At 47.0% G+C, this 22,776-nt stretch overlaps 1 protein-coding gene across 1 annotated transcript in view; it reads right to left on the reverse strand.

The window, feature by feature from the left end:
* The window catches only part of LOC142750523 (uncharacterized), a 28,349-nt gene extending 18,098 nt beyond the window's left edge, over positions 1-10,251 (reverse strand). The window contains exons 1-2 of the mRNA XM_075859526.1: positions 9,374-10,251; positions 6,773-7,012 (exon numbers count right to left, since the gene is read on the reverse strand). Of these exons, the coding sequence (XP_075715641.1) occupies positions 6,773-7,012; positions 9,374-10,052 (919 nt within the window). The 5' untranslated portion in view covers positions 10,053-10,251. The remainder of the gene's footprint in view (positions 1-6,772; positions 7,013-9,373) is intronic.
* Positions 10,252-22,776: the final 12,525 nt, after the last annotated feature.

Raw genomic sequence — 22,776 nt, forward strand, 5'->3', positions numbered from 1 at the left:
CATTCAAGGGGTTATCGACGGTGAGAAGTTTCTCTTCTCTCCGCCGTTAGAGCGGGGCTATAGCTGTGTATTACAGCCGTTGCCCTGCTCTCGATCGCGCGCAGACGGCTGTCACACAGGATGAGAATGTTCGTCCTAATGCGCAAAGTACTCGCTGCTCAGGACGAGCATTCTCATCCTGTGTCGGCAAACAGTTAAAACTGTTCCTTTAAGGCTGGACTGAGGGGAGAAGTCAAGGTGGATCCCTGGTAGTTTTTGAAGCAGTTAGTTCAGGGGAGAACCCAGTAACAGTTGGAGTGGGTAGTAGTTCATGTGCAGGGAGAAACCCTGCAGCTCTGAGGAGAAAATCCAGTTTAGAGATCTTGGATCAAACCTGGAGAAACACACATGTAAACCAGCTGTGTAATTACCAGAGAGAGCGAATCCAGCTCATGAGAGACTCAAAGGAGGAAATTCAGAAGGAATCCTCTGCCTCATCTCCTCACCTGCCAGCCTGCATTTTGAGTGGCAATAAGGAGACAATTGATTTCTTTCGTACTTTATTAATGTGAATTAGAGTAGTAATACGCTGAGTGGTCAACACGAGGCCGGGGACCTCAACTGAACGCAGGAGTCCCACCCTGTACCGGTTGCGTCTAATATTCGTGTCCGACCGGATGGTCGTTGTTCCTACTGCGCCTCCGTGGGTCACTGCGGGAACCACCCCACTACCTCACGTCCTACTCCAAGAGTAAGGGAGGAGCCCTCTGCTCTTGGTTGCGCCAAGAACTTAGTGAACGTCGCTGCTACACCACTGCGGGTCCTAGTGGTGGTTTAACCACTACCTTTCACAGTATCACCAGTAACACACTCGAGCGGTTGCTTGTAAACATTACAAGCAACCCAATTTACTCTGCCGACAGGGAAATTGTGCCACAGCATTAGTTCATAGTCCACAATTCAATTTGCAGGCTACCGTCCCTTTAAGACCAACTCACCATTAAACAGCAGCTTTGCAGATAACCACACACTCTGCTTCACCAGAAGGCTAGAGTGTAACACATAACTTGTCTTGCAGGGTCTGCTGGGTGCCAATAAGAGAGTCTGAGGGTCCTGCAGCTTTCAGCAGACTTCTTCACCATATCAGAGCTGCTTCGTTCAGAGAATCAGTCATACACTGGACTCTCTTCTGTTGTTCCTGGATAATAAGGATGCAATTCAGCCTCCATTCACTGCTTCAGACTGAGGAAAACCCTAACTCTTCCTCACAGGGTGCAGCCCCTCTCTCCCGCACTCCCCACACGTGTCACATGGCTCCCACTGTCCTTCACTTCCTGTCAGCCAGCCCTATATCTTAAAGAGGCTCTGTCACCAGATTTTGCAACCCCTATCTGCTATTGCAGCAGATCGGCGCTGCAATGTAGATTACAGTAACGTTTTTATTTTTAAAAAACGAGCATTTTTGGCCAAGTTATGGCCATTTTTGTATTTATGCAAATGAGGCTTGCAAAAGTACAACTGGGCGTGTTGAAAAGTAAAAGTACAAGTGGGCGTGTATTATGTGCGTACATCGGGGCGTGTTTACTACTTTTACTAGCTGGGCGTTCTGATGAGAAGTATCATCCACTTCTCTTCAGAACGCCCAGCTTCTGGCAGTGCAGATCTGTGACGTCACTCACAGGTCCTGCATCGTGTCAGACGAGCGAGGACACCGGCACCAGAGGCTACAGTTGATTCTGCAGCAGCATCAGCGTTTGCAGGTAAGTAGCTACATCGATTTACCTGCAAACGCCGATGCTGCTGCAGAACCATCTGTAGCCTCTGGTGCCGATGTGTCCTCGCTCGTCTGACACGATGCAGGACCTGGGGAAGTGACGTCACAGCGTGATCTCTCGAGAACACGGCTGTGTCTGCACTGCCAGAAGCTGGGCGTTCTGAAGAGAAGTGGATGATACTTCTCGTCAGAACGCCCAGCTAGTAAAAGTAGTAAACACGCCCCGATGTACGCACATAATACACGCCCAGTTGGACTTTTACTTTAAACACACCCACTTGGACTTTTGCAAGCCTCATTTGCATAAATACAAAAATGGTCATAACTTGGCCAAAAATGCTCGTTTAAAAAAAAAACAAAAAACGTTACTGTAATCTACATTGCAGCGCCGATCTGCTGCAATAGCAGATAGGGGTTGCAAAATCTGGTGACAGAGCCTCTTTAAGTAACTGGTACTGCAGTGACACCTTGCGGCTGCTAATAGCATGACAGGCAAACACTAGATAAAGCATGAGCAGTCATCACTCCACACAAGAGAGAACACAGTGAAGACAGTTCAACTGCAGCCATTGCATCTGTACCCAGTGGCATAACTAACGCTATAGCAGCCGTAACGGCTGCTACGGGGTCCGCAGGAATAGCCGGAGGCTCTGCTAGCAGCCGCTATGGCTGCTACAGAGCGACGCCACTGAAGGGGTTGTTCCTACAAAAGACATGCATCCCCTATCCACAGGATAGGGGATGCATGTGTGATCGCTGGGACGCCCAGCAATGAGGAGAACGGGGGACCGAAAGTCCCCCGAAGTTCTCCATGACAGACCGCGGACTTCCGGGGTCTGTCTGCAGCTCCGTAGAAATGAATTGTGCACTGGTCGCGCTTGTGCGCATGCGTGACCAGCGCACCTTTCATTTTTATTGAACTGTGCAGACTCCGGAAGGCCGAGGTTTGTCATGGAGAACTTGGGGGGACTTTCGGTTCTCCTTATCGCAGCCAGCGATCACACATGTATCCCCTATCCTGTGGATAAGGGATACATCTCTTTTGTAGGACAAACAATAGGCCGTTTTTTTTTGGGGGGGGGAGGGCTATATGGTGTTATCTACAGGGGGGTTCTGTATGGCGTTATCTACAGGGGGGTCTGTATGGCGTTATCTACAGGGGGTCTGTATGGCGTTATCTACAGGGGGGTCTGTATGGCGTTATCTACAGGGAGGGTTTGTATGGCGTTATCTACAGGGGGGTCTGTATGCCGTTATCTACAGGGGGGACTCTGTATGCCGTTATCTACAGGGTGGTCTCTGTATGCCGTTATCTACAGGGGGGACTCTGTATGCCGTTATCTACAGGGGGGACTCTGTATGCCGTTATCTACAGGGGGGACTCTGTATGCCGTTATCTACAGGGGGGACTCTGTATGCCGTTATCTACAGGGGGGACTCTGTATGCCGTTATCTACAGGGGGGACTCTGTATGCCGTTATCTACAGGGGGGACTCTGTATGCCGTTATCTACAGGGGGGACTCTGTATGCCATTATCTACAGGGGGACTCTGTATACCGTTATCTGCAGGGGGGATTGGGGCTGTAAGACGTTATCTACAGGGGGCGTGTATGGTGCTATCTATAGGGGGGCGCTGTGTGGTGGAATCTATAGGGAGGCACTATCTACAAGGGGGGGGGGGGGTTGTGTGATACCCAGCGGAGGGGGGGCCCCAGTCAAAAGTTTGCTATGGGGCCCAGTCTTTCCTAGTTACGCCCCTGTCTGTACCCTACCAAACTTGAAGTAAAAGACCGTAAGTTACTATTTACAAGTTATTCAACTGTCTCCCGTGTATTCAATCTGCACCCACATTGCCAACAAGGGCACCCCAAATACCATCAGATTGAGAGGCTGTATAACTGGGTGTGCCACAGAAAGGGAAAAACTACAACTACCACCATTAACATTGACCTTACAGTGCAGATCCCCTCCATTTCCCTGTAACGGCTCCGCAGGGAGTGCTTGAAGGCCCAGCCACCGTGTCCCTGGACCACCTTGCACTACCCCATCACCACCGGGTTGTTGAATTCTTAAATTGGCGTCACAAACAGGATTGTTATATCACCTCTGTGCCTCCTAAAGAAATTAGGAGTTATGAGACTTTGTTGCTGTTGAAAAATCGCTGCATAGAGAAATGTACCCAGCAAAACAGGGGTTAATCAGCCATCTTGGAAAACCCAGTGTTTAAACAGCAGCAGTGTGATTTCAGAGACTTTGTGAAATTTACTGTGGCCCCTCCAGGGTGCATTACGAGACTATTGCATGAAGATATCGCTGTCTGTGTGAAGGAAAAAGCGTGGTACTAGAGTCTATATTTGATTAGAAATTGCCTGCTGCGTCACAGCCGCATTTTGTTCCAGCCCACGAGGGGTTAACCAGCTGACAGCGTTACAGCGGGAAAGCGGACACCAGAATAACCGCCAAGTAACAGCCCGCCCACCTCCTGGTGGGAAGAGCCAGAATCTGCCTAGCAACTGTGGAACATCACGTGCACAGCGGAACCAAAGTTCCTACCTCTTGTTGTGCCGGGGACGGAAAACACCAGCCAGAACTAGCGGAAGTCACTGGACGCCGCCATCTTGAAAGTTACCCAGCCGGCGTCGCAATAACCGCCGCTGCCAAGAAAGATAGAGAATTTATTCCCACTCAACCCTGTGAGAGTGGAAGTGCCATACAGCCGCGGTAGCCACCGCACCACAACTAGAGACCCCGGTGAGCAAATAACATGGTAGCACAAACCCCACAATACTCAATCAAAATGAAATAAAACATGACAACAGTTTCTTTGGATAAAAATGGCCACGGTGTTTATTAAGGGTAACCTAAGATAAAATAATTCGAAGAGAATAACCATAAATAATCGAATAAATAATAAAATATAAATATTTTGACCAATAAAAACCAAGTCCGCCCAGCATTAGCTGGGTGACAAACCCCTCTAACAAACAACGTGACGTGAAGGAATTTAAGAACAATAGGGCGGGAGGGTGGGCGACGGTCCAATCTTCAAAAACTGGCTGCTTGACCACGATGAACTGCTCCTTTTATGTCCAATTTTCCCGCCTTTAGGATTTTATCAATGACCAATCAGCTGGCCTTCCACAAAACTGCCTGGAGATAGAATCTGCCAGAACCTGCTCATGCAATTGCACAGCTGACCTAGGTCCAATCAGCTGGGACCAACTCCAAACTGCCCAGAGACAGAAACATCTGGAAACCGGCTCGTGCCACCAGCACAGCTTACCCGGGGGACACCACGATGGTAAGTACCATTCTAATATAAAATAACAAATGGAGAAAAGAGGGAAAGGGGAGAGAAAAACATACCAAGCAAAAAAACATATTTTATTAACAACTTATGGGGGGCCGTGCGACCATGTGTCCCCCAGGCAATAGCCTGGGGGGCCCCTGACATGGTAGCACAAACCCCACAATACTCAATCAAAATGAAATAAAACATGACAACAGTTTCTTTGGATAAAAATGGCCACGGTGTTTATTAAGGGTAACCTAAGATAAAATAATTCGAAGAGAATAACCATAAATAATCGAATAAATAATAAAATATAAATATTTTGACCAATAAAAACCAAGTCCGCCCAGCATTAGCTGGGTGACAAACCCCACAAGCCATGACATTACCAAGACATGGCCCCCCCAAAACACCGCAGCCATTCTTCAATTAAATTCTGCAGGCCCAAATTGAAAATGTCGATACCCACATCAGAAAGATGTATACAATCATTTCTGAACAGCCCGTCTGTGAGGTCTTCAAGGTCACTGTGTCTATAAGAAAGACCACCGAGGACCGACATGTATTTAGACATGGCTCTATTAATCCTTTTACGGATTCGATTCAAAAACTTATAATTTCCAGAGGACCATAGCAGTCTTGGAATAATCTCTGAAAAGGAAATAGTAGCGTCAGGGAAAAGACATTTTATCAAGGCTATATCACTTCTCATTTCCCAAAGTAAGTCCAAAGTCTTTTCTTTACCTAGGTCATTGCCTCCAGCATGGATGATAATTAAATTCGGATCCGGCCAATAAGAACTCAGTGATTTAACTAAAGAAAACACGTTCTTCCATTGCAAACCCCTTACCCCATGCCAAAAAACCGAAAAAACTAGCGGATCCATAGACAAATTTTCTGTATAGGACCTTCTCGCGGCTCTCTTCTGTGCCCAAAATATAAAAGAGTGGCCAAGGATCCAAACAACCAAACGCTTACCTGTGGATATATAATTACACTACTAACAAGTCTGGTCGAACATAAAGTTTAAATCTATTAGACTCCCACCTTCCAATTCTTTTTATAATCCCTTCATCAATTCCTAACTGTGCAGCTTCCGTAGCTGCACCTATTCTAAACGAATGGGAGGATATTTTTAAATGCTCCAACTTCAGGGACTTCAAACATTTCTTTAAAACAGAGTTAAACTGAAATCTGGACAGCTGATCCCCATTCTGATGAATCAGGAAAGCAACCCCAAGACTCGGCCTGATTGACAACCAATGTTTAACATTAGAAACTGGGCAAAGAACAGAACCCGAAAACTGATTAATTCTAACCAAACGACCTTTTCCTAATTGATCTGTCTTAGATTTTTTTAACAATAACAAAACATGGTCAATTTTGCAACTAACATCCTGAAATGAAAGGCCCGGGACTGAAACTTTACTCTCTGCCACCAGTTCGCTTATTCTCAAGGCTGCAAAGAACATTAACACAAATGCTGTTCTAAACAAACACACTTCAAAATTACTAAAACAAACTAAATGTAACACATTGAATAATTTTAACAACAAATCTAATGAAATAGGCCTTCGTCTTTCCACAACCGGAGCTGACCTATGGTAACCTTTCAAAAGCTGCTTAACTGGGAAGAGCGAAGAAATAGCCGGACAACTGTTTAATTTAAGAAAGAAAGAGATGCCTGCCAGAGACTTAGAAATGGAGGCAAATGACAGCCTCCTACTAATCAGGCTACATACAAATTTTAAAACTAGACCTACCTCATTATGAAAGAAATTACAGTTCTCATTAACACAGAAATTAACCCACTCCTTCCAAGCAGCTGAATAATCAGCCCATGTTCTTGGAGCCAAGGATCTCTGAATATTAACATAGATTAGTCCCAAATCAGATTCCATAAATGAGGAGGACACGGAATTCCACAAAGCTCCGCTTCTGGTGCCATCGTTCTGAACCTCCGCCACTGACAACGAGATAATGAATCTGCTATATCATTCTTTTTTCCTTCTATATAGCTAGCTTTCAACCAGATGTTCAACTTCAGACAACATAAAGTTAAATGTCTTAATATCTTAACTACTAATTCACATTTTGAAGATAATGTGTTAATTGCAAAGACCACACCTTTGTTATCCGTAAACAACAAAATTCTCCTATTCTTAAAATAATGACCCCATACAACTATGGCTACCAAAACCGGAAATAATTCCAATAAGACAATATTTGAAGTAACTTTGCTTACACGCCAAGCACTGGGCCATAACTCCGCCGACCATTGACCATTAAAGAATGCCCCGTAGCCCATACTACCGGCTGCATCCGTAAATAAAGACAAAGAGTCAGACTCCACAAAATTAAACTGCCAGCAACTGCGTCCATTAAATTTAGATAAAAATTCTAGCCATACAGCTAAATCTTCTTTTAGCTGAACCGTTAACCTAATATGGGACCTAGGTGACTTAAGACCCCTTGTTGAAAAATACAGTCGCTTTGAAAAAACTCTTCCCATAGGAATAACTCTAGAGGCAAAGCTCAACAACCCTAACAGTGACTGCATATCACGTAATGAACATTTCTTCCTAGCTAACATACTGACTAAAGAAACCCTTAACTTTAACAATTTTTCCTCTGGTAAACTAAATTCCATTCTCTCAGAATCTATTCTAATACCTAAAAATTCTAATGACCTACATGGAAACACAGTCTTCTCTTCAGCTAACGGAACACCAAAAAATTTCATAAACTCGACAAATTTTAACAATAAGGAATAACATAACTCAGAACTAGCATCACCTATAAACAAAAAATCATCAAGATAGTGCAGAACACCTCCATCCGGAATTTGCTTCTGCACTACCCAATGTAAAAAGGATGAAAATGCCTCAAAATAGAAACAAGATAAAGAAAAACCCATTGGTAAACATTTGTCATAAAAATAATCACCTTCAAATTGAAAACCTAGAGAGTTGAAACCTGCAGGGTTAACTGGTAGTAAACGGAAAGCTGATTTGATATCAGCTTTTGCTAAAAAAGCATTTTGACCAAACTGTCTCAATAAAGAGACAGCCTGATCAAACGAAGCATAGTGTACTGTCGCTTTAGACTTGTCAGCATCATCATTTAATGAAGCCTTAAACGGGTAAGAAAGGTGATGTATTAAACGGAATGAATTCAATTCCTTCTTAGGGACAATTCCTAAAGGTGAAAGTCTAAAGTTTGTAAACGGCGGATGTATAAAAGGACCAGCGATCCTGCCAGTTTCAAGCTCTTTCAGGATTTTCTGATGCACAATATCCTTATGCTGCTGGATGGATTTCAAATTATCCACCCAGCAACAACCAGATCCTTTGAAAGAAGGGATATCAAAACCAAACTTAAAACCGTTAAAAATTAAATTAGCTTTCTCCCTGTCTGGGAACATTTCTAGCCAAGGCGCCATTCTTATTAATTTCACTGGCGTCCATGCTTTTGGATAACTGTTCTTTGGAACTAGGGGGTTGAGACTGGTTTGCTCTTTTAAAACAGCGACACATTGGGTGCGAACCCCCACAAAAGGAACATTCATGTTTATACCGACAATTGTTTAACCATTTACACTGAGCTTCATTATAAGCAAAGCAAACTCCTTTCCTCAACGTATTCTGAGAACTAGGCTGCTGCTTGGGCACTGACCTTTGTGGAAGCATTAAACTAAGCCACAAACCAACATCCTTAGTGCCCCATTTTAATGAAGGGTACACTGCCATCTTCTGGCGAAACATTTCATCATAATTGTACCATGCTAAACCACCAAACTGGCGGTAAGCCTCAAGAATAATGTCTACATGCTGAAATAAATTACTAGAATTAATGAAAGACTTTTCCCCTAAAACTGAAGCATAGATACAGAACGCCTGTAGCCAGTTAAAGAAAGACTTAGGAGGAGAACGTTTTTTATCCTCATCTTTATCAGACTTACCATCCTGCTTGACAAGAGTCTCCTTCGCGGATGGTAATAAAGAAAATAAATCTATAAACTCGTTCCTCCAAATACGCTCCTTAATTGCTGGCTGTAAATGAAAACCTAATGGCGAAATATCGCAAGACATCACTTCCTTACAACAAGTTTCCGAAACACCAATTCCTTTCTCTAAAACAGGAATATTACTAAAACCAGCATTCTGTAAATGCTGACTACTATGCTTCCATACATCAGCGGGGGAACTAGCAGGAACAGCCGACTTACTGACCAAATCAGCTAATAATTTTAAAATATCAAACATTACATTAGAATTGAGGGGAGGGGGGATGGGGTGGGACAGATAAGGGGTAGCTGGCATCTCACCACTCTGTTCCACCTGTCCTGGGTCGTGCACCACTTCTGCTACCTCCTGCTGCGTGCCTGTAGATCCTGGGGAAACTTGCTGACAGGAAAGTTGACTCCTGGGACCTCTTCTTCTCCTTGATACTGGCGGGGGTGGGGAATAAGCCACCCTAGTCTTCCGGCTCCTCTTCCTCGGTTGCAGCTCTGAAGAAAAGTCCTGCGCTGCCTCTAAAACCAGTGAGGCCGGCGCTTCCGCTGTGTCCTCCACACCATCCTTGGAGCAGGAGGGGGTACCCGACCAACCTGTTGTCTCCCGTTCTCTGACTAAACTTCTGGCCAGCGGGTTAGCCAATTGCGCCGGCACTTGCTGCGCACCTCCGGCACTGTGCGCCACCTTCTTTGATGACACGGTCGGCCGCCTCCTCTCAAGCTCCGGCACCTGGAGCGAACGTCCGGAACTGCGCTCCACCCTCAGTGATGACTCTGCTGCAGACTTCATCCTCTTGGCAGCAGCTGATGACGGCACCTCGAGCGACGACCCAGCAGGAGACACTGCTTCCTCTATGTCGTTTTCCAGCCCAGTAAGTTCGCTTCTTCCCTCGACTTCCCTCGACGGCGCTGCTGCTAGGCATTGCCTCAGCCAGTTTTCTCCTCCTTCCGACTCCGCTCTTCTGATCAGCTCCATCAGCAGGACATCCATGGCGACGGTCCAATCTTCAAAAACTGGCTGCTTGACCACGATGAACTGCTCCTTTTATGTCCAATTTTCCCGCCTTTAGGATTTTATCAATGACCAATCAGCTGGCCTTCCACAAAACTGCCTGGAGATAGAATCTGCCAGAACCTGCTCATGCAATTGCACAGCTGACCTAGGTCCAATCAGCTGGGACCAACTCCAAACTGCCCAGAGACAGAAACATCTGGAAACCGGCTCGTGCCACCAGCACAGCTTACCCGGGGGACACCACGATGGTAAGTACCATTCTAATATAAAATAACAAATGGAGAAAAGAGGGAAAGGGGAGAGAAAAACATACCAAGCAAAAAAACATATTTTATTAACAACTTATGGGGGGCCGTGCGACCATGTGTCCCCCAGGCAATAGCCTGGGGGGCCCCTGACAATCTCAGTTTGCAAAATTAGCACAGCGTTGCTAAGGGCAACAAACCGCAACATAGCAGAAATGTCTGACGACGGGGATAACGTTTCTCCCAGCAACAGTGGATCACCCCCAGCTGCCCAGGTGATGCCAATCACAATGCCCTGCTACTTTGGAGCACCATGGCTCACCCGCTACCAGGGAGAAAATCATTCACTTAAAGATTTCAGACAGAAGATGCTGTCCATGTTTCGCTTGTATCCTCTCTCCACAGAACAGAAGGTTGAGATATTAACTAGACAGCTAGAGGGCGCAGATTTGAGAGAAGTGAAATCCTGGCCCAGAACATAGAGAAAGACAGTTGAACAAATTCTGGACCGGCTGCGCACCACGTTTGAATTGAGAACTGTGGCAGATATCAGCAGGAGATTCTTTGGGAAAAAACAGCAGTCTGGAGTGTCATTGAGAGACTCTGCTTTATCCCTGCAGGAGGCGCTACGAGCAATTATGCAGGTAGAACCCATGGAGGCTGCAGCTGCTGACAAGGCCTTAAGAGAGCAATTTGTGGAGGGAGCTGGATCTGAAACTCTAAAAAGCCAGCTCAGAATGTTGGCCTCCCAGAACCCAGACTGTCCTTCCTGGACTTTAAAGAACTAGTCATAAGGATCCTGGGGACTGAAGCTGCATCAACTCCAACTAAAGTTTGTCCCTATTCCATAGAGACACCCCATGAGCTTCCCGCTGACTACCGAGTTACATTGGGGAGCCAAGCTGCCATTACTCCGTCAACCCCCAAGCAAGAGCCAGATTCAGTTGCTGAACTGATAGAACAAGTTGCTGTTTTGCCAAAAAGCCTCACTAAAGTGTGCCAGAACTTGGAAGATCTGAAGCAGCACTGAGGGTATGTTCACACGATAGCAGGCATTTAGGCTGAAATGACAGCCTGTTTTCAGAAGAAAACTGCTGCGTCGTTTCAGCCGTAAATGCTCCTCGTAATATACGAGGCGTCTGTGACGCTCGTATATCTTGAGCTGCTCTTCATTGAGTTCAATGAAGAACAGCTCAAATTACGTTGCAAAGAAGTGCCCTGCACTTCTTTGCCGAGGCAGTCCATTTACGCGTCGTCGTTTGACAGCTGTCAAACGACAACGCATAAATTAGAGGTCGTCTGCACAATACGTCGGCAAACCCATTCAAATGAATGGGCAGATGTTTGCCGACGTATTGTAGCCCTATTTTCAGACGTAAAACGAGGCATAATACGCCTTGTTTACGTCTGAAAATAGGTCGTGTGAACCCAGCCTAAGAGGAAAGCCACCGGTACACCAGTAACAGGTTCCGTGATAGACCTGGTAGAAGAAAGTTAACTTACCAGAATCCGGGTAGGCTCTCTACTGACAAGTTTGATGCTAATGGAAGACCCATTTGCCGCAGGTGCGAAAGAGCTGGCCATGTTGAGAGAGAATGCCGTCAGTTAAACGACAACCCCCCGAGTCAATGGACCGCCCCTCGGGAGGAAGACGTCTAGGTCCATCAACTCCAGAAAGCATACCCCGCTATGTTGGGCAATGTCCAGTGATCATCATCCACATAGAGGGAGTCCCGATTCCCGCCTTACTGGATACTGGCTCACAAGTCACCACTCTGCAAAGAGGTTGGTTTGAGAAACATTTGGACACTGATCAGTTGATACAACCTCCAGACCCTTGGCTGAAAGTCATAGCCGGTAATGGACAGTCAATACCTCTACATAGTTTCTGGGACCGTACAATCCAAATGAGAGAGGTGCAACTACCTCAGCAAGGCGTGATTGTAATAGATCTAGAGGATGATGAATTTCTACCAATGGTGCTGGGCATGAACATACTCCACAACGGCTATGACGAAATGCTAGATGCCCAACATGGCGCCCTTTCTACAGCTTATAGCTCCAAGCAAGTTATGCTTCAGAAGGCCATACGTCGCCTGACTGCTCAACAGAGATTCTCCAATGAAAAGTGTGAGATTTGCCATGCTCGTATTATGGACAACCAATCAGTGACTCTGCAGCCAGAGACAGAAACCATGGTGTTGTGCAGAGCTCGTTCAGGTTTACAAGGTAAAGACTATCAAACTCTAGTGGAACCTCTTCCACTGGAAGCACACCCAACGGTGCAAGCAGCCAGAAGCCTAGTGACTGTTTCCAATGGGAGGGTACCCATCCGCCTCCTAAATCTTGACGACAAAGCTGTGGAGATGAAGAAGCATTACCCAATTGCCAAGTTGTCACAGATCTTTGTGCAAGACATCTGGAGTCCAGAAACTGCTGTGTCCCAACATGCTACCCAGAGTCGTGTCACTCCTGGGAAGACAACAGAACCCTGGTAGACCGAGATCCACCTTGGCGATGCCAATACACAAGAAGAACAGATTGAAGGAGCCCTAACAGTAGCCAAAGATCACCAGCAAGCTTTCAGTAAACACTCCATAGACTGTGGAAAAGCTACCATCATCCAGCATACCATTCCAATTGTTTCACATCTACCCATCAAGGAAAGGTACCATCCTATTCCACCAGCTATGTACCAAAAGGTGAAGAAAATTATTCGGGAGATGAAGGAAGCTGACCTGATTCGGGAAAGCTACAGTCCATGGGCTGCACCCCTAGTCCTGGTGAAAAAGAAGGATGGTGATATCAGATTCTGTGTGGACTACCGAAAACTCAGTAAGGCTATGTTCACACGGGGTATTTTGCCGAGTTTTTTGATGCGGAAACCGCGTCGCAAAACTCGGCAAAAATGGCCCGAGAACGCCTCCCATTGATTTCAATGGGAGGCGTCGGCGTCTTTTTCCCGCGAGCAGTAAAACTGCCTCGCGGGAAAAAGAAGCGACATGCCCTATCTTCGGGCGCTTCCGCCTCTGACCTCCCATTGACTTCAATGGGAGGCAGGAGAAAGCGTATTTCTCGCTGTTTTATTCCCGCGGCGTTCAATGGCCGGGGGCGAAAAACGGTGCGATAATCGCCGCGAAAATCGGCGTGCAGGGAGAGGAATATCTGCCTCAAAGTTCCAAACGGAATTTTGAGGCAGATATTCCTCCCCCAAAATACTCAGTGTGAACATAGCCTAAGATCACCCACAAGGATGTGTATCCCTTGCCAAGCATTGAAGAACCCTTGACTACCTAAGGGTCTGCTGCCTACTTCTCTACATTGGACTTGACCAGCGGTTATTGGCAAGTACCCATGGCCCCTGAAGACAGAGAAAAGACTGCTTTCACTTCTACCATGGGATTGTTTGAGTTCAATGACATGCCCTTTGTACTCTGCAATGCCCCAGGAACTTTCCAGCGACTAATGGAACGCTGCCTGGGTCATCAGAACTTTGAGACCATCCTCCTGTACCTGGACGATATCATCATCATCTACTCAAAGACGTATGAAGACCACTTGCAACATCTGGCTGAAGTCTTCCAGACCCTCATCAAGTACGGCCTGAAAGTGAAACCCTCTAAGTGTTATCTCCTGAAACCAGTAGTCTGTTACTTGGGTCATGTCGTCAGTGCAGAAGGAGTGATTCCTGATGGAGAGAAAGTGTCAGCTGTAAAGAACTGGCCAACTCCTAAGACCATCAAAGAGGTGAGAAATTTCCTTGTATTTGCAGGATACTACAGGCGTTTCATCCCACACTTCGCCCAGGTTGCAAAACCGCTCCAGGGATTGTTAAGAGGCCAGTCCAAAGAATCCTTGAAGAGAAGAATCCCAATTGAGTGGGCTGAGGCCCATGAAACCGCCTTCAAGAAGCTAAAACAACTGCTGATTGAACCACTAATCTTGGGATATCCTGACTACCAGCAACCCTTCAGATTGTAAAACAATGCCAGCAACAAAGGATTGGGAGCAGTCCTGTCACAAGTACAAGACCAAAAGGAGAGAGTCATCGCTTATGCTAGCAGAGCTTTTCGTGGAACTGAGAGGAACGATCATAATTATAGTTCCCTCAAGCTGGAGTTCCTAGCTCTTGTGTGGGCTGTCACCGAGAAATTTAAAGACTACCTTGCTGCGACACCCTTCATTGTCTTCACAGATAACAATCCGCTAGCCCACTTTGACACCACCAGACTCGGAGCTCTTGAACAGTGATGGGCATCCAGACTGGTGAACTACCAGTTCGTAATCAAGTACTGGTCAGCTACATCCAATAGGAATGCTATCGCCCTGTCTAGATTGGCCTTTGATGATGAAATCACCCAAGGTCAAGATGAGTGGGAAGAAGTAGAAATGCAAACTTTCTATGCCCAGTTTGCTGGACAAAATATGCTGATCGCCAGAGAAAGAAAAGAAGATCACTCTAGGTCAGAGTTTCCTGATCATTCCAAAGATCCAAGACAATGGGTCAAGATCCAAAGAGAAAGTGGAACTCTCAGAGAACTCCAGACTTCTCTTCTTCAGCACAAGACTCCTGACAGAATATGCAGCGGTAAAGCTGATCTAGAATTGATTAGTCTATGGAAACAAAAGAATCCCCTCTTCGTGTCAAGAGGGCTGCTACAGAGAAATGCTCTAGAACCCATTACAGGTGAACGTCTGCATCAAATTGTAGTACCCCGGCGAGATGCCAAAACAGTGTTGGAAGCCTATCATGACAGATCAGGACACTTTGGGGTTCAGAAAACTGAAGCTACCATGCGCAGACGTTTTTACTGGACTGGTGTAAGAAGTGACATAGAGAAGTGGTGCCGAGAATGTCCTACTTGTGCCCAGAGTAAAGGACAGCCTTCAGACCAGAAAGCCCCACTCCATCCTATCATCAGCCAAAAACTCCTGGAACTCATAGCCATTGACCATGTCAAGCTGGAACCAAGTCGCTGAGGGTTTGCCTATGCCATTACAATCATTGACCATTACACCAAGTTTTTTGTTGCCTTGCCTGTGAAAGACCTGACTGCCAAGACAACTTTTGCCATCGTTTGGAAGAATTTTGTGCTTCCTTATGGCTGCCCAGACAAGATTCTGACTGATCGTGGATCTGCATTCGAGTCCCAACTGTTCTACGAGATGTGTTCCCTACATGGCTGCCAGAAGCTGAGAACCACTGCTGCCATCTACAAGGAAATGGCCTGTGTGAGAAGATGAGCCAGATGCTCATTCAGATGCTGAGAACTGTCCCATCCCAGAAAAGAGCTGATTGGCCAAGTCTACTGCCAGAACAGGTGTAGCTGTACAATAACACCATCCATTGTTCCACAGGGTACACACCCTACTATCTCCTGTTTGGCCGCCAAGGAAAGTTACCGTCAGATATGGCCTTGGATGTCGAGGTGCCAGACACCATCAATCCCCTGCCAAAGATTGAGTGGGTGTGACCACCAACGTCACCTGGCTGAAGCAAACGAGATTGTGGAATATCGGATGGAAAATGCTCGTCAAAAGCAAAAGGCAGGGGGCGTGGCTTAGCACGCAGCGAGAGCGGTCGCATGTTCTAGGAGCTCCGCAGTGAACCCGCGCCATCGTTATCCTGCAGAGATCCTGAGGCTTCCATAACATATAAATATACCGTCCAGACGCTCGAGACGACCGGGGGCAAACACCGGAGCCAGCATGAGCCCCACTAGAGGTCAGACGGCCGCGGAGAAGGTGCAAAACTTTGCACGAGGTGAGGGGCAAGATGGCGGACGCACGCCTCTGCCTCAGCGATCTAAGGGAGGAGAGACATCATGCAGCAAGGAATCAGATGCAGAGACAACTCCGGAACCCACGCTGTCGGAAATGACTACCCAACTCCTCACAGCTATAGCAGCATGCAAAACTTCACTTACCGGTAAGCTAGAGGAAGTGAAGATTGACATCGGCCTTATGAGACAGGACATGCAGACCATGAGGGAGCGTCTGACCCACATGGAGGATAGAGTATCCGGGGTGGAGGACAGAACGGCGTCCCTACCGGAGGCCATTGCTGACTTGGAATCGGCGGCTGAACTATGGAAGCAGAAGACTGACGACATGGAAAACCGACTTAGGCGTAACAACATACGCATAATTGGCCTGCCAGAGAGAGCTGAAGGTCAGATTCCTGGTGATTTCGTACTGCAATGGATTAAAGACCTGCTTCCGGATGCGCCATTTTCGCAAGCCTTGGCGGTTGAGAGAGCCCACAGAGTGCCGGGTGAGGCCGCCAAAACCGGGGGCTCCCCCCAGACCGCTTCTGGCACGCATGCTAAACTGCAATGACCGGGACTTGATTTTACGCATGACTCGCAGGCTGCCGGAGATTACATATAATGGGGCGAAAATCTCCATCTTTCCCGACTTCTCGGCGGAACTGCAAAAAAAACGGGCGACCTTCTTGGCAGTTAAACGACGCCTACGGGAGTTGGGAGTCCCTTACTCCATGTCTTATCCGGCTAGGCTGCGTATTGTGGATGGAGAGAGAACCATCTTTTTCAATTCCCCACAGGAGGCTGACGAATGGGTAAGAGGCAAACGTCCGCCACGAAGGAACTAAATATGTCTGACATCACAGTTGGTGCCTCGTGTTGAAATATATATTGTCGTTGGGCTGTGCTGTTTCGCTGGACTCTCCTGTTAACCTATAAGGACCCAGCCTGAAGAGGATATGGACTGGGCCTGACAGAGAATGGCTGATCCTTTTACAAGACCAGTACTAATTTGAGTTCCCCTGAAGTACTGGACGCCAAGCCCGAAGAAGTTGCTGGTCGTTTAAGTCCTGTTGTTTTGGGTTTTAAGCTGGAATGTGCCTTGGGTGCGGATAGTTATAGCACCATTTATGTACAAATGTAACCGCATAAGGGATGTAATACATAGGTATAACCACTTTTTGAGATGGGTTGGAGTGTTGATGTATATCAGGCAATATGGATCTCTCCTGTATGTGGAAGATGTAGTTCATGAATGTCTTCTTTAAAGGTAATGTCGTGGAATGTGAGGGGCATGGGCAATCCACAGAAGAGAGTGATATTATATAGTTATATACGTAAGATTAACCCTCATATATTGTGCCTCCAGGAGACACACCTAACGCCAGCCAAAATGAAAACGGTTCTCCGGCCCTGGGTGCAGTGGTTTAGCCACTCATATCACACAACATACTCAAGGGGCGTGTCCATATTAGTGAACAAATCGGTGAGATGGGAAGCAATTCACACTAAGGTGGATAGTGAGCGTAGATATGTCTTTGTGTATTCGCTTATAGAAAATGTGCCTGATGTCTTGTTGGGTATATACATCCCCCCGCCAGCTTCATTACAGATTCTACATTTGGCGGCCACCTTTGCAGCCACATATCCGACCGCTAGAGTGCTTGGCATGGGAGACTTCAACATGGTGGTAGATAGCAACCTGGATAGGTTTAATGCTACTACTGGGCAGGTCCGGACACCCTCCACGGTATCAGTGCTGGGTTTACTGCTTGATGAGATGGGGTGGAAGGATCTCTATAGATATAAATACCCGATGACTACAGTATATTCCTGTCACTCCCTAGGTAGAAACTCCCTGTCCCGTATAGATTATATGGTGGGAAACTCTTTAATTGTACCTTTGGTGGAATCAATCTCTTATAAATCTAGGGCAGTATCTGATCACTCCCCAATGGTGGCTAGCTTCAGCATCCCAGGCCCTTCACTGCCTAGAAGTTGGAAAATACATCCCTTTTGGCTGACCCTGATAGGCCCACAGGATAGGATCCCTGATCAACTGGAGGTGTTTGAAAGGGAACATAGCACTTTTGAAAATTCCAGTATTGCCTGGGATACACTGAAAGCGTATCTTAGAGGGTGCCTCCGGTCCACTATTTCATACATAAAAAAAGACTCCTCCCGAACAGAGGTGGAGATGGAGAAACAGTGCGCTGATCTAGAGGGTAAATACACGGCTGACCCCACTGACACAAATAGGGACCAATGGTTGCAAATGGGGAGGAAGTACCTGCTACTGCTGCAGGAAAAGGCACATAGGAAGAAATTTTTTGCAAATCAAACATATTTTGAACTGGGTAACCAGTCCAGTAAAATGTTGGCCCATTTAATCCATCAAAACTCTAAAAGCCCGGCTATTCGTAAAATTCAAAGCAGCTCTGGGGAATATTTGACTGACTCCCAAGGCATAGCCGAGGCATTTGTTCAATTTTACAGGGGGCTATATGCCTCACAATCTAGATATGATAAGTCCGAGCTCCAGTCGTATATGGATGGTATTTTGTTCCCTAAGCTGAGTACGGAAGGTAGAGCGATCATGGAAGAGGTTGTGACTGAGGATGAAATAAGGGAAGCTTTGAAAGATATGGCAAAGGGGAAGGCACCGGGTCCTGATGGGATCCCTATTGAAGTATACCACAAATATTCAGAGCATCTCATTCCCTCACTGTCTGCTATGTTCTCGTATGCACTCGAGAGGGGGCAGTTACCTGAAAGCATGTATGACGCCACTATTATTGTTCTGCTGAAACCAGACATGGATCCTGTGGAATGTGGCTCCTACCGCCCGATATCATTACTAAACAATGATTACAAATTACTTGCTAAAATAATGGCAAACAGGCTGAATAAGGTTATTTCCCAAGTAATTCATGCTGATCTGATTCGTGAAAGCTACAGTCCATGGGCTGCACCCCTAGTCCTGGTGAAAAAGAAGGATGGTGATATCAGATTCTGTGTGGACTACCGAAAACTCAGTAAGGCTATGTTCACACGGGGTATTTTGCCGAGTTTTTTGATGCGGAAACCGCGTCGCAAAACTCGGCAAAAATGGCCCGAGAACGCCTCCCATTGATTTCAATGGGAGGCGTCGGCGTCTTTTTCCCGCGAGCAGTAAAACTGCCTCGCGGGAAAAAGAAGCGACATGCCCTATCTTCGGGCGCTTCCGCCTCTGACCTCCCATTGACTTCAATGGGAGGCAGGAGAAAGCGTATTTCTCGCTGTTTTATTCCCGCGGCGTTCAATGGCCGGGGGTGAAAAACGGTGCGATAATCGCCGCGAAAATCGGCGTGCAGGGAGAGGAATATCTGCCTCAAAGTTCCAAACGGAATTTTGAGGCAGATATTCCTCCCCCAAAATACTCAGTGTGAACATAGCCTAAGATCACCCACAAGGATGTGTATCCCTTGCCAAGCATTGAAGAACCCTTGACTACCTAAGGGTCTGCTGCCTACTTCTCTACATTGGACTTGACCAGCGGTTATTGGCAAGTACCCATGGCCCCTGAAGACAGAGAAAAGACTGCTTTCACTTCTACCATGGGATTGTTTGAGTTCAATGACATGCCCTTTGTACTCTGCAATGCCCCAGGAACTTTCCAGCGACTAATGGAACGCTGCCTGGGTCATCAGAACTTTGAGACCATCCTCCTGTACCTGGACGATATCATCATCATCTACTCAAAGACGTATGAAGACCACTTGCAACATCTGGCTGAAGTCTTCCAGACCCTCATCAAGTACGGCCTGAAAGTGAAACCCTCTAAGTGTTATCTCCTGAAACCAGTAGTCTGTTACTTGGGTCATGTCGTCAGTGCAGAAGGAGTGATTCCTGATGGAGAGAAAGTGTCAGCTGTAAAGAACTGGCCAACTCCTAAGACCATCAAAGAGGTGAGAAATTTCCTTGTATTTGCAGGATACTACAGGCGTTTCATCCCACACTTCGCCCAGGTTGCAAAACCGCTCCAGGGATTGTTAAGAGGCCAGTCCAAAGAATCCTTGAAGAGAAGAATCCCAATTGAGTGGGCTGAGGCCCATGAAACCGCCTTCAAGAAGCTAAAACAACTGCTGATTGAACCACTAATCTTGGGATATCCTGACTACCAGCAACCCTTCAGATTGTAAAACAATGCCAGCAACAAAGGATTGGGAGCAGTCCTGTCACAAGTACAAGACCAAAAGGAGAGAGTCATCGCTTATGCTAGCAGAGCTTTTCGTGGAACTGAGAGGAACGATCATAATTATAGTTCCCTCAAGCTGGAGTTCCTAGCTCTTGTGTGGGCTGTCACCGAGAAATTTAAAGACTACCTTGCTGCGACACCCTTCATTGTCTTCACAGATAACAATCCGCTAGCCCACTTTGACACCACCAGACTCGGAGCTCTTGAACAGTGATGGGCATCCAGACTGGTGAACTACCAGTTCGTAATCAAGTACTGGTCAGCTACATCCAATAGGAATGCTATCGCCCTGTCTAGATTGGCCTTTGATGATGAAATCACCCAAGGTCAAGATGAGTGGGAAGAAGTAGAAATGCAAACTTTCTATGCCCAGTTTGCTGGACAAAATATGCTGATCGCCAGAGAAAGAAAAGAAGATCACTCTAGGTCAGAGTTTCCTGATCATTCCAAAGATCCAAGACAATGGGTCAAGATCCAAAGAGAAAGTGGAACTCTCAGAGAACTCCAGACTTCTCTTCTTCAGCACAAGACTCCTGACAGAATATGCAGCGGTAAAGCTGATCTAGAATTGATTAGTCTATGGAAACAAAAGAATCCCCTCTTCGTGTCAAGAGGGCTGCTACAGAGAAATGCTCTAGAACCCATTACAGGTGAACGTCTGCATCAAATTGTAGTACCCCGGCGAGATGCCAAAACAGTGTTGGAAGCCTATCATGACAGATCAGGACACTTTGGGGTTCAGAAAACTGAAGCTACCATGCGCAGACGTTTTTACTGGACTGGTGTAAGAAGTGACATAGAGAAGTGGTGCCGAGAATGTCCTACTTGTGCCCAGAGTAAAGGACAGCCTTCAGACCAGAAAGCCCCACTCCATCCTATCATCAGCCAAAAACTCCTGGAACTCATAGCCATTGACCATGTCAAGCTGGAACCAAGTCGCTGAGGGTTTGCCTATGCCATTACAATCATTGACCATTACACCAAGTTTTTTGTTGCCTTGCCTGTGAAAGACCTGACTGCCAAGACAACTTTTGCCATCGTTTGGAAGAATTTTGTGCTTCCTTATGGCTGCCCAGACAAGATTCTGACTGATCGTGGATCTGCATTCGAGTCCCAACTGTTCTACGAGATGTGTTCCCTACATGGCTGCCAGAAGCTGAGAACCACTGCTGCCATCTACAAGGAAATGGCCTGTGTGAGAAGATGAGCCAGATGCTCATTCAGATGCTGAGAACTGTCCCATCCCAGAAAAGAGCTGATTGGCCAAGTCTACTGCCAGAACAGGTGTAGCTGTACAATAACACCATCCATTGTTCCACAGGGTACACACCCTACTATCTCCTGTTTGGCCGCCAAGGAAAGTTACCGTCAGATATGGCCTTGGATGTCGAGGTGCCAGACACCATCAATCCCCTGCCAAAGATTGAGTGGGTGTGACCACCAACGTCACCTGGCTGAAGCAAACGAGATTGTGGAATATCGGATGGAAAATGCTCGTCAAAAGCAAAAGGCAGGGGGCGTGGCTTAGCACGCAGCGAGAGCGGTCGCATGTTCTAGGAGCTCCGCAGTGAACCCGCGCCATCGTTATCCTGCAGAGATCCTGAGGCTTCCATAACATATAAATATACCGTCCAGACGCTCGAGACGACCGGGGGCAAACACCGGAGCCAGCATGAGCCCCACTAGAGGTCAGACGGCCGCGGAGAAGGTGCAAAACTTTGCACGAGGTGAGGGGCAAGATGGCGGACGCACGCCTCTGCCTCAGCGATCTAAGGGAGGAGAGACATCATGCAGCAAGGAATCAGATGCAGAGACAACTCCGGAACCCACGCTGTCGGAAATGACTACCCAACTCCTCACAGCTATAGCAGCATGCAAAACTTCACTTACCGGTAAGCTAGAGGAAGTGAAGATTGACATCGGCCTTATGAGACAGGACATGCAGACCATGAGGGAGCGTCTGACCCACATGGAGGATAGAGTATCCGGGGTGGAGGACAGAACGGCGTCCCTACCGGAGGCCATTGCTGACTTGGAATCGGCGGCTGAACTATGGAAGCAGAAGACTGACGACATGGAAAACCGACTTAGGCGTAACAACATACGCATAATTGGCCTGCCAGAGAGAGCTGAAGGTCAGATTCCTGGTGATTTCGTACTGCAATGGATTAAAGACCTGCTTCCGGATGCGCCATTTTCGCAAGCCTTGGCGGTTGAGAGAGCCCACAGAGTGCCGGGTGAGGCCGCCAAAACCGGGGGCTCCCCCCAGACCGCTTCTGGCACGCATGCTAAACTGCAATGACCGGGACTTGATTTTACGCATGACTCGCAGGCTGCCGGAGATTACATATAATGGGGCGAAAATCTCCATCTTTCCCGACTTCTCGGCGGAACTGCAAAAAAAACGGGCGACCTTCTTGGCAGTTAAACGACGCCTACGGGAGTTGGGAGTC

This window comes from Rhinoderma darwinii, chromosome 3 (genome assembly GCF_050947455.1).
Source record: "Rhinoderma darwinii isolate aRhiDar2 chromosome 3, aRhiDar2.hap1, whole genome shotgun sequence".
Lineage (NCBI taxonomy): Eukaryota > Metazoa > Chordata > Amphibia > Anura > Rhinodermatidae > Rhinoderma > Rhinoderma darwinii.